The sequence below is a fragment of the Watersipora subatra genome, chromosome 5 (genome assembly GCF_963576615.1).
Source record: "Watersipora subatra chromosome 5, tzWatSuba1.1, whole genome shotgun sequence".
NCBI lineage: Eukaryota > Metazoa > Bryozoa > Gymnolaemata > Cheilostomatida > Watersiporidae > Watersipora > Watersipora subatra.
In genome coordinates, this window is record NC_088712.1 from 31,957 (window position 1) to 44,235 (window position 12,279).

Here is a 12,279-nt window from a genome sequence, read left to right on the forward strand (position 1 = left end):
CATATTTAGACCACGATTCCGTTTTAATCTTTAGTATCCTCTCTTCTGTTTAGCTACTCGTCCGGGTTAGATCTCATAAATTTATTGAAGCTGGAGGCAATATTGCAGGCAATATCAGAAGGTGGCACCGTGTGATAATACAACCTTATTTTTATTTTCTCACTGAAGTCTATCGGACAAGCAGGTAGGTTTGCACTTTTGTTTAGAGAAGTCGTAGATTCGAGATGTGATAATAAATATACGCAGTCTGAGACGGTTATTCAAACGCTCTACTCAATTATCAGACAGACGTGATATTTTAAGATAAGCTGCCGGTTTTATAATTTTGAAAGCTTACATTGAGATTTATCATAAAATAACTTACAGCTAGAAAAGAATCTCTGAATAATCATGGACTTGCACTTGTTTTAAAAGGATGTATTGTAATTTATTAAAGCAGGTAGTTTTAAAATTTTAAACGTATATGGTTGGGAAGAACGAAAGAATCTATCACTTTTGACAGACATGCATGTTGCAAGCGGATTTTTGTAATAAGTAGTTTGTTTTTTATATTAAATTTGATGAGGAAGAAAAATAAGATTTTTGGCATCTCACCAGAAATGTATCACCTCGTTACCTCGTAGAATACATCATACTGGACCACCTAGGGGTGTAAGGGGTATGCCTCATATGATAAATTAGGTTTTGCTTATTTTAATTCAGTTTTCTAAGTAGTTAATATAATATTAATATTTGTTTGGTGTCAGTACAGGTAGAGTTAACCTGTTATTTGTTGGCTCGTTCCTTTGAGCTCCCGCACTGTCCGTGGTAGGAAGCTATTGTGGTATGTATTTTTATTTGTCTGTAAGGAAGTGGGTTGTCCTTTGGATCTAGCTCTGGTTATCGTGTTGCTCTCCACGTTCATTAGCTCGTCATAGGATTTGACTTATGCCGGGTGAGTTTCTTCTTTGCTGAGTATTCTCATCAGAAGTCTTAAGCGCTGGTGCTGTCGACTTATCTCTAGAGTTGGCAAGTCAAGCTTCGCTCGTGCTTCGCTTATTCCTCTAGTTCCTTTAATTTGAGCAATAAACCGAATAGCTTGATTCTGTACCATCTCTAGATTATTTACTTCGCGCTTGTTTGAAGGGTCCCAAGCAGCAGCATACTCTAGGTGGGGAAGACATAGTGATTTGTACGCTAGTATTTTGGCTCTTTGTGGAGCCCAGTACAAGGCACGCTTGGTGATCCCTAGTTGCCATTTGGCGGTGTTGATTTTTGAGTCTATATGTTTGGTGAATTTAAGATTGTCTTGTAGTGTCACACCTAGATACTTGCTGTCAGACACCTGTTCCAGAGTTATATTGTTATATTGTTATATTTGGACTATTAGAATAATTTCTACAGGCAAAAAATTATAGTACGAGCTCATCAGCTTTTTATGTGATAAATACTTCTAGAGTGATTTGATTAACATTATCAGGAGCGTCTGATTACTTGTTAAACTCAAAATGAATTGCTAGCGAGTACACCTGATACCTGTCCAAGTTTGGTCATTTCCTGCTAAAAGATCAGTCCTGGAGAGGAATTAATGTTCATCTAGGTTTTGACTACCGACCAAAACAATAATTTGATGCTATAACCTTTTACTGAGTTATAAGTTGGGCTTTCAAATTTTTTAATATAAAGCAATAACTATCAAACAAAATGATGAAAAAATACCACTAACAGTAAAGTAATACAAGCAAATGTCAGGTTTGGAAAAAACCACGGTTTTTGTGAAAAAACCAGGTTTTTATGGTTTTTATAATTTTACCAAGGTTTTTGCAATTTCAAGTCTATTTAACATCACTTACTATAGCTGCATGATTGAGTATTGGACATACATATGTGGAATCATCTGTTAAAGATGGTGTTGTGGGAGTTGTTATGGGAAAAAAGAGAGAAAGCATATGGAAATTTCGGTATGAGTCTTTAATCAAACATGATCAATAGAATGCAGAGCAGAAATCTTGTCACATAAAGTGAATATTTTACATACAGCTTTATGTATAAGTAGGAATTTTAATCCAAGTGATTAGTCGTTTGGTAGTGTAGAGCAGAGCATAATGCAGATGCATTACTAGTGTTTGGAGCAGTGACAGATGACTCAACTTCTATCACCTTAATACTAGCATCACTGTCTAAATCAGTGTTTTAAGCTTGACATTTTGCTACGTAAGCTTTAAGCCTATCTGCGCGACCTCGCGTTACGACGGCACACCTATTACATTTTGCCTTAAAACCTTTGCCTTTTGCAGTTCGAGTGAAAAACTGCCAAATGGGATCCTGTTTGCGAGGCATATTGGAAATTTGAGGCACAACTTTAACTTTTCAAAACACAAAAAAAACTTGATAAACTGAATTTTACCAATCCAATTACTTTGGCTTGTGCCCAATATGTAATATATAAATAATATATTAAATAATTTTATGAAATATATAATAATATATAATAAATGAAATATTAGTTTGCAAACTTAGAGCTTTTGCCCAAAAATATTTTATTGTTTTAATTTCTATTTATTTATTTATTTATTTCTAATTATAAGTAATCCTTTCTCACTGGCCAGACTTGAGAAAGTATTCATTCATTATTAGAGACGATGATTGAATTAGTATATTTCACATGGTTTTTATATTTCATCTGTAAAGAGATCATCATATCACTTGATAAAACCAATTGAAAATGAAATTCACCAATTCATTGTTGTGCTAGGATTTCATGTAGTTTCAACCTGAGCTCTGCCATTCATTTACTACTGTGTCTTAAATAACCTTCCACAGCTGATAATTACATATAATTGCATTTCTATTGCACATGAACCACTAGGAGCTTAAAATATTATGTTTTTCACACAAAAATAATGGAAAAAACCATAAAAACCGGTTTTTCGGCTGGTTCAAACCACCCGGTTTAAACCTTTGGTTTAAACCTTTGGTTTAAACCGTTTAACTGGTTGGCTCAGGTTTAAACCTTTGGTTTAAACCTGAGCCAACCCTGGTAAATGTACTAAAGAGAATCAGTTGTCTCTAGAAGAAAGGTTGTTTTGATAAATATGATGATACAGTGGCTTTCAGAGTCCATTACAACAGTACAGACGTTGTACATATTGTGCCACAAACTTACATGTACTTCTGACATTAGAACCTATATTCTATATATATATATGTATATATATATATATATATAATGCAGACGCGTAAGAACAATAGACATAGTTTTATTGAATGTGTGAAGTATATTTGTAAAAATATTTCGACGAATAAGGTTGCAAGAAAGTATAAACAGAAACCATCTCTCACAACTACATCACATTTGAGCCGTTTTGGAAAGGGAATCCAATCTACGGCAGTCTCGTGTGGCTGCGATTTTCTGTTCGTTTTTTTAGCTTTTAAGAGCTTGTAATCACCACATATTTTGCACCTACAACACAACAGAGTAAGACATGGTGAATCTTTTCCTATCAAATAACGGTAATGTGAATTTTGTTGCAAGTCAACCTTTAACTAAGTTTAGGGTGTCATATGAGTCCTTGACATCATATCGACTCTGAAGCCTTTAGTCATTGCTTACAGTTCCATTCCTACTACTACTAACTTTGTAGACTGGAGCACAGCACCGTACTATACCGTGTTACATTTGACATAACTAAAGCATCGAAGAAGGAAGCTACTTCTTTGGCACAGTTCACGGCTTAGCATGAGTTCCTGGAGAGACTTTGGAATATTGTCATGGCCCACTCGAGGTATTGCATCTAGCCATAGTAACACTTGACCTACTATCTGCTATATAGTCCAACAGCTGGTGTTTTTATGTTCACTTCCTCACGGTAAAGTTACCTCTTTTATCCAAGTTTTTTTTATAATGAAGCTCCATACTGTTTCTCAGCCATAAACAAACCTCAGCGTGCAAAGTCAAACCTCAGCATACAAAGTCAAACATCAGCATACAAAATCAAACTTTGGCATACAAAATTGGTTCATTCCAATATATTCAAAAGTCAAAACCATCGCATGTTGAAACAAATATTCGTATTTCATTCCAAACATTCATATTGAAAAAACAGCAATAAGTAATTTGAGTATTTATATACACCGTAAAAAATGCATTATTTGAAATTATGTAAAAAAATTGATTAGGTAAAAGTTATGATACTAGAACTTGATCAAGAAGACTCACAAACAGTCTTTTTTTAAAAGCTGCGTCTGTCTGACCGCAGTCACGCTAATATGTCCGGGAAAAGGATTGCATCGCGCGGGAATCGAACCCGGATATTTGACCTCCCAGCCGAGCGCACGTTAGGCATTCTTTCTTTGCACCACTTTTATTTTTTGCTTCTAAATTGTTCAGCGGTCTTGTCAAAAATTCTGAGGATAACTGTTAAACTTTTTTATAATTCCTTGTTTTAATTTTAAGGTAAGTCTTTTACATTTTTGTCATCACTGCTACCACTCCTACTGATCTTCCTGGGTCTGTGATTTTAAAAACTAGAATCAAGTCTAAAATTTATAGAACCAGACTATATGACCTGCATCTATACGTACTGCAGTGTTTTGAGATACTTCTGGCATTGTTGGAAATAACTTTGCACATCGGGTCAAATATTTACCTAAATTTTAGAAATCATGTACAAAGGTCATTCTGCGCCTGATCTTGCAGCATTTCTAGTTGTTATTCTCGCCTAGAAGTTCTCTGTCTCTCTACTCTAGGTATTCAGAAATACTGACTCACTACCCAGGAGCAGTGCTAGCGATTGTTCTTGTGCTTGTCTCGTGTTCTACGATACTCAATATCCTTGTGGCGCCGCCCCCTGACTTCTCTGACCCTCTCCAAGGTTTTATACCGAGGTATAGCGTGATACACTCTGCTTACGCCGCATGGTCCAACCTGATAGATGAGACAGCCGTAGGAGCAGAGTCTAACAAACTGCTTACTACATATCCCCAGAGTAACACCTTACAGCGTGGAGATAATTCCACAACCTGGGGTGATTAGCATTCGTTTCATTCAATACATAAGTGTATGTTTAGTCTAGTGTTGGTATATTTATTATATTATAGTCTAATGTTGGTATATCTATTATAGTCTAGTGTAGGTATATCTATTATATTATAGTCTAGTGTAGGTATATATATTATAGTCTAGTGTAGGTATATCTATTATAGTCTAGTGTAGGTATATCTATTATAGTCTAGTGTTGGTATATCTATTATATTATAGTCTAGTGTAGGTATATCTATTATAGTCTAGTGTAGGTATATCTATTATAGTCTAGTGTTGGTATATTTATTATAGTCTAGTGTAGGTATATCTATTATAGTCTAGTGTAGGTATATCTGTTATAGTCTAGTGTTGGTATATCTATTATATTAAAGTGTAGGTATATATATTATAGTCTAGTGTAGGTATATCTATTATAGTCTAGTGTAGGTATATCTATTATATTATAGTCTAGTGTTGGTATATATATTATAGTCTAGTGTTGGTATATCTATTATAGTCTAGTGTTGGTATATTTATTATATTATAGTGTAGTGTAGGTATATCTATTTAGCTCCGGATTTGCTATTTTGTGCAAATGAGGTGTAGGGAGGGCCCTAGCTTGCCATCACCTTGGACTCACTAATTCATTTTTATTCCCACAGCTGGCAGCACTTTTCTGGCTGCTTTTACTAAACAAGAGGCTACCTATGACCTTTGGCCGACCTCAACTTATGGCTACGCAGGAGATAATGTCACAAGATCCAGCAGGCGAACAGCTAAGGAATCGTATTTCTGTGATTCACAGCCAAGTTAGTTCTCTTATCAGTCTGTCTCTGCGCTCGTCATTTGTTATTCTCTCTTATGCTTCTTTTCTTGTAACCGGGAACCACTAACATTTGTAGGGAGAGGCTATGCTCAAGTTGCACTCAAACTTGGATGTACGCTCGCTCAGTTGGATATTCACACATTTGTCTCTCTTTGTAATCTTCAAAAGGAACTAGAATCATCTCCTCTTTATGCTCCTATTTGTGAGCCAAGCTGTCTCTGTCGCAGTTTCTCCTTGGTCAACTATGTGTCGTACCTGGCAGGCAGGGACTCGTGTGACAGGGTGAGCGAGAGTGATCTGAAGGGGAACTTACAGATCTTATTAGAGTGTAAACATTATGTAGAAGATCTGCCTGCTGACTGTTGGAGTGAGAATTTCGTTCGCTCAGACCGCTGCAATATGAGCTCTATGTGTGCCGACCGATCTATCTATGAAATTTTCTACTACATCATGTCCAAGTCTACCGACCTAACCATTACTTATGTTCACATAGCTAAAAGCTCCAGTAACCACCCATTTTATCTCAAAATCCGTCAGTTGATGAGGCGTCAACAAAAAGAACCGGTGCAAGTCTTAGCCGTAGATTTTGGGCTAAAGGAATATGTGTTTGAGAAACTTCTCTTTAAAGATTCCTTGTGGATATTTTCAGCTCTTCTACTTATTATTGTGATTCTTCTGTTTTATACAAGGTCTATTTTTATCACCTCCATCACTTTTATATCCATGGCATTCTCCATAGTCATCAGCTTCTCCATATATGGCTTTGTTTTTCAAATTGGGTATTTCCCTTTTCTCAACCTGCTTGCGGCGGTCGTTGTCGTGGCCCTTGGTGCTGATGATCTTTTCGTCTATTGGAAAACATGGACGACGATCAAGCTCAGCCGCAACGCGAGTGTTCTAGAGCGCATCGTCACCCTTACATTTCAGCATGCATCTGTAGCCATGTTTGTGACCAGTGCGAGCACGGCTGCTGCATTCTACGCTTGCTCATACACCGACATCGTCTCCATTCGATGTTTTTCTGTTTACGCAGGCACTTGTGTGTTGGTACATTACCTGCTTGCAGTCACCTGGTTACCCGCATGCGTTGTTTTATATGAAAAGTATGCTCTCAATGTCTGCTCAAACCATCGTAAGTGTGAGATGCAGTCGAAGGGATTGCAATGTCTCCAAAATATTTGTACCAGAATCACCAGAATGCTATCATCTCGTCATACGATCATCTCTACGTGGTCTCGAGTCTGGTTGCCTTTTTTTCTGTTAGTGTCGGTGGCATCCGCTGTGGCTCTCTTCTTCTGGCCTGGGCTTTCTCCGCCCTCCTCCGATATGTTTCAGGTTTTATCTGCTAACCACCCATTTGAAGTATTTGACTTGCAAGTGAAGCCAGAGTTTGCTGTGTCTGCTGATCGGGGCCGTCTTCCCATCATCTTTGTGTTCGGGGTGAATCCACAATTTAACGGTCAATATTTCAAAGTTTCATCTACTGGGGCACTAGTCTTGCGACCATTGCCGAAGTTATCTGCTCCTAAAACGCAGCTTTGGTTTTCTGATTTTTGTTATGAACTTCGTCAACAACCATTCTTTGATCAATCTCAGCATCAACCTGTCGGTTGCTTTATTGAAGAGATGAGAGCATCCATGCGGTTTCGACCTTGTGATATCGACCCAGTGTGCTGTAAAAAGTTATCTTTTCCTTATAACGAGTCCACCTTCACTCATTGCCTTGTTCGGTGGTCTTTGCAAAACAGACAGATTAAGGTTGCCAGCTCTGATCCAGGCATTCGTTATCAAGGCACCACACCTTCAGCAATAATCATCAGTTTTCAGTCAAGCGTTAAGTTTGATTATAGCTATCAAACTATGAAAGAATTCCATGAAAATGTCACGAGGTTTTTAGGTGAAAGACTTGCTGAATGTCTTCAATCTGATTGCGAGGCATTCACACCGTTTTTCACCACTGCTGGTGGACTTCTCTTTTATGATGTGCAACAGGTGCTGGTACATTCCCTGCCAACTACAGTCATAGTTATTATTGTCACGGCAGCAGTCATTATATTTCTCACGACTCTTAATATCCTGCTGACCTTTTGTGCGCTTGTCAGCATCAGTTCATCCATTCTTTGCACACTCGCCTCCCTCGCTCTCATGGGCTGGCAGCTTAACATTCTGGAATCCGTCATTGTTTCTCTTGCTGTTGGTTTGTCCATGGACTTTCCTTTGCATGTCACGGTTGCATATAAAATTTCTTCATCAACGAGAGACCGCCAGAGGAGAGTAACGGTAAGCCTCCAGCACATTAGAGGATGTATCACGGCTGCCATGGTGACGACATTAGCAGCTGGCTTGTGTGTACTGCCTGCTCAAGTTCTTGCCTACTGCAAACTCGGTATTTTCTTGGCGCTCGTATCTGTTACGAGTTGGTTTCACGCGCTGTTTTTTTTGCCCTCTCTGCTCATGCACATCGGCCCCATTGGTTCATTCCTTCAGATTAACCCCAGGTGCTGTCGACTAAAGACAACCCGCAGCACGGGACTGACTAGGCCCATGGATAAAACTATATATTCAGATGATTTGTCCACTGAACTAACGAGAGTACTTCCATCCAATGCATCATCATCTCCGCAAGAACCAATTACGGGAGAACTAGAGGTGGAGGTAAATGACCAAAACCTACTGACGCCACCACCTATTCTGCTCCAGCCTGGTCCAATGATAGTCCCACGCTGGGGTCGTCTCAGCCCAATTACTGAGTTGCCCAGTGTATCACCGGCTAGTGGCAGATCATCTGTTGAGTCTCTGTAGAATTGATACCAAAGTATGTGATCTCAAATTATATCTGTAATACCACTATTAGATTCTATGATAAACTCTAGAATGGACAACACAGACCATTGATTCTAGGACATCAGAAAGCTCTCAAGTCTCATGTGCGGCAAGCATGTCGACAGCGGTAGCTATCACTATCAAAGCTCTGTGGTTTATCACTACAAAGCATTAAAATATAGGACACAACTGAAGATCTCATGACGTCACATTTTAGACCAACAGTGCAGTATTATGTAGTTTGGCAGCGAGGAAACTAGCTTTAAACATTGATTGGCATTACATTGCAGATGGCTTTGTAATATCACAAAGTTGTTGGACTCTGACAAACTGATCTAGCGTCATAAATTAAACAGCAATCATTTTTTTTACAATTTTTATTTGTTATTTTTTGTCACTAAGATATCTAGATTGATGCATAATCCTTATATGTAAATTTTTAGATATATCCATGTTACACTGCATTCTATGCACCAATGTCTATGCATATGTCCATCACGCTCTATTGCTATCTGTTGTTTTTCATGCACATCTACGCTGTCCATCGCAGTGCCAAATCTTTTTGCCAGCTCAACATTGTTTTCTCATAAATAACTGCGTTACAATAAAAAGCCACATCTTGCCGTTATCTATGACAAGCCCTGCCTGTAGGTTGGGAAAAAACAAAGTTAACACTTATAACACAGCCACTGATCTCGAGGGATGCTGTTTCATAATTTATTAAAAACCTTTATTTGACAACATTGACAAAAATAACTTGTCACCATACTGGAGTTATCTGCACATGTCAGTAATTGAGGTAAGAATGCATGCAAGAAAGCGTGGACAGATGTAAGAGAGTAAACATACAGAGAGAGATGATAATCATAGAGAGACCTGTGGTAATGTATTGAGTGCTAAAATCCTCGAATAATAGCTAGATTTGTCCTATCTGAGATTAGCTGGTGATCCTAGCTTGTCGGGGCTGACAAGTGGCACGAAAGGTAACATATTTGCGTGTCAGACTACATCCTAAGTACTAACTAAGGTGACTTGTGAAGGAAGATAAGCTTAAATTATAAAAAAGAGAGATCCAGTGAATTGCAGCTATGGTGAATTGACTCGGACTTCCGTCGAATTGCATCATGACGGTTTCATAAGTTTGGCCTTTCCTGTCGCTGTGTCATACCGAACATTAGAGTAGAAGTCTGTTGAGACATCATCATGACTGTGACTTCGCCTCATACTCGTCAATGGGTACCTGCAATGTCACATGACAAGGGTCATACCTGCCACATCACATGACAAGGGTCATACCTGCCACATCACATGACAAGGGTCATATCTGCCACATCACATGACAAGGGTCATTACCTGCCACATCACATGACAAGGGTCATATCTGCTATGCCACGTGGCAAGAATAATCCATATTCACTGTAGCATACAGGTTGATGGAATGAGGCAATACTTGAGACTATGCTATTCAACCAATCAAAAATGTGGCTAAATTTGTGTTAAAGGATTATTTGATGAATTTCGCAAACAGATGTCTATGAAAGCCATCTTGACACCTATCTAAATAACTGCAATTATAATACTAATAATAATAATGATAATTCATTCAGTATTATTGTCCGAACTAACAGAAATTATGATTGTAATATTTTGCTAAAGTAAATAATATAGAAACTGAATAATATATACTGAATATGTTAAAAATATCTTATGACAACACCAGAGCATTTCCCTAGTTCTATTACTAGGGAACTAGTTCCTTAGTTCCCATCTAGGTGTTCACTGTTTATTGTAAATTAATAAACCACAACAATTTATAGAGGAGAAATCTTTGTAGGTAGGTTAGCTATTGCGACATGACAGAAGACTATAAGGGCGAATGTCACCATTTATATAATATAAAGTATTAACCGTATCTCCAGTGGGTTGAACCTGCTCATGTCTAGACTAACACAGATATATGTTAGAGTTGCACATCTTGTCTAATTATTTCAACAGTAAACTGAGCAGTTACATTGACTATCATAAATAATACAGACTGACCACTTGAAGGCAAGCTATTCCGTAGGCGGGCTTTCCTTAGTAAAGGGGAATTGGTAATCCTACTGATAGTCATCTAAGAAATTATATACAAAGTATTCACAACTTTACCGTAAAAGCTGTTGCGAAATCGTGAAAAGGTGTACATCTGCTTCGAGAGACTTAAGTTTTAGCATAGCACACAACAGGTATAAAATATAGATGTGCAGATATAAAATATATATGTGCAGGTATAAAATGTAGATGTGCAGGTATAAAGTGTAGATGTGCAGGTATAAAATGTAGATTTGCAGGTATAAAATATAGATTTGCAGGTATAAAATATAGATTTGCAGGTATAAAATATAGATTTGCAGGTATAAAATATAGATGTGCAAGTATAAAATATAGATTTGCAAGTATAAAATATAGGTGTGCAGGTATAAAATATAGATGTGCAGGTATAAAATATAGATGTGCAGGTATAAAATATAGATGTGCAGGTATAAAATATAGATGTGCAGGTATAAAATATAGATTTGCAGGTGTAAAATATAGATGTGCAGGTAAAAAAGCAGCCTATAGGCCATCTATACTACCACTTACATTGATATCACATTGGCCATGAAACCTTCTACAGCCAAACAACCATAGACTTCAAACCCATAGACTTCACAAGTGGTTGTGAAGTCTATGTATTAAAGGTTTACTTGCAACAAAATTCACATTACAGTTATTTGGTATCAAAAGATTCACCATGTCTTACTCTGCTGTTTTGTAGGTACAAAATATGTGGAAACGTGATTAAAAGCTCTTAAAAGCTCAAAAACGAAAAGTTAATCGCAGCCATCACGAAACCGCCGTAGTTTGGATTCTCTTTCCAAAACGGCTCAAATGTGACGCAGCTGTGTGAGATGGTTTCTGTTTACACTTTCATGCAACCTTATTCGTCAAAATATTTTTACAAATATACTTCACGCATTCAATAAAACCATGTCTATTGTTCTTACGCGTCTGTTTTATCGTCATTGTAATGCTGTCACTTTTAGCAGTGATATCTTATAACTTACCGTAAAAATTCGTTTAATTTTTTAGCCTTAGCTTGAAGGAGTACATATCATTGTCTGATAATCATGACGAGCCTGTTGGTCACTTGTGATAATCGAAAAGTGCTGCAGAAATTATTTGCGAAGTATTGGGTCACATGATCAGATTACGACTTGCCGATTAGACCAAACTGAAACAAAACTGTAAAGTAGTAAGCATCTATATTTGATACGGGGTCTTCGGTAAAACCCGAAGTGTTTGTCATTAACTAGTGCTACGATAAGTTTTATATTGAGCTTTTTATTGGCCTTTCAATTCACGTGAGAACATCACGTGGCAAGACAATAAATAAATTTCATGGCTACGTCAGAGAAATAAAGAGATTCCAATCTACGGCGGCTTTTCGTTTTTGAGCTTTTAAGAGCTTGTAATCACATTTCCACATATTTGGCACCTACAACACAACAGAGTAAGACATGGTGAATCTTTTGATACCAAATAACTGTAATGTGAATTTTGTTGCAATTCAACCGTTAAGGTAAGGTAAGAGAGCCAGAGTACGCAC

General features: G+C 37.6%; 2 protein-coding genes across 2 annotated transcripts in view; one reads left to right on the forward strand and one right to left on the reverse strand.

Annotated features, from left to right (window-relative positions):
* The first annotated feature begins 53 nt into the window (after positions 1-53).
* Positions 54-9,271, forward strand: LOC137396173 (protein dispatched homolog 1-like). The gene is made up of 5 exons (XM_068082322.1): positions 54-184; positions 3,624-3,764; positions 4,729-5,006; positions 5,665-5,811; positions 5,905-9,271. The coding sequence occupies exons 2-5, from the start codon at positions 3,751-3,753 to the stop codon at positions 8,628-8,630; spliced, it is 3,165 nt and encodes a 1,054-aa protein (XP_067938423.1). The 5' UTR covers positions 54-184; positions 3,624-3,750; the 3' UTR covers positions 8,631-9,271.
* Positions 9,272-9,425: 154 nt separating this feature from the next.
* LOC137396172 (tubulin polyglutamylase TTLL5-like) overlaps positions 9,426-12,279 on the reverse strand; it is a 31,780-nt gene continuing 28,926 nt past the window's right edge. The window contains exon 29 of the mRNA XM_068082321.1: positions 9,426-9,891. Coding sequence (XP_067938422.1) covers positions 9,774-9,891 — 118 coding nt within the window. The 3' untranslated portion in view covers positions 9,426-9,773. The remainder of the gene's footprint in view (positions 9,892-12,279) is intronic.

Coding starts and splice junctions, on each gene's coding strand:
- LOC137396173 (XM_068082322.1), top strand. Junction 5,007..5,664: donor AGATAATTCCACAACCTGGG/GTGATTAGCATT, acceptor TTATTCCCACAG/CTGGCAGCACTTTTCTGGCT. Junction 5,812..5,904: donor TTTCTGTGATTCACAGCCAA/GTTAGTTCTCTT, acceptor TAACATTTGTAG/GGAGAGGCTATGCTCAAGTT.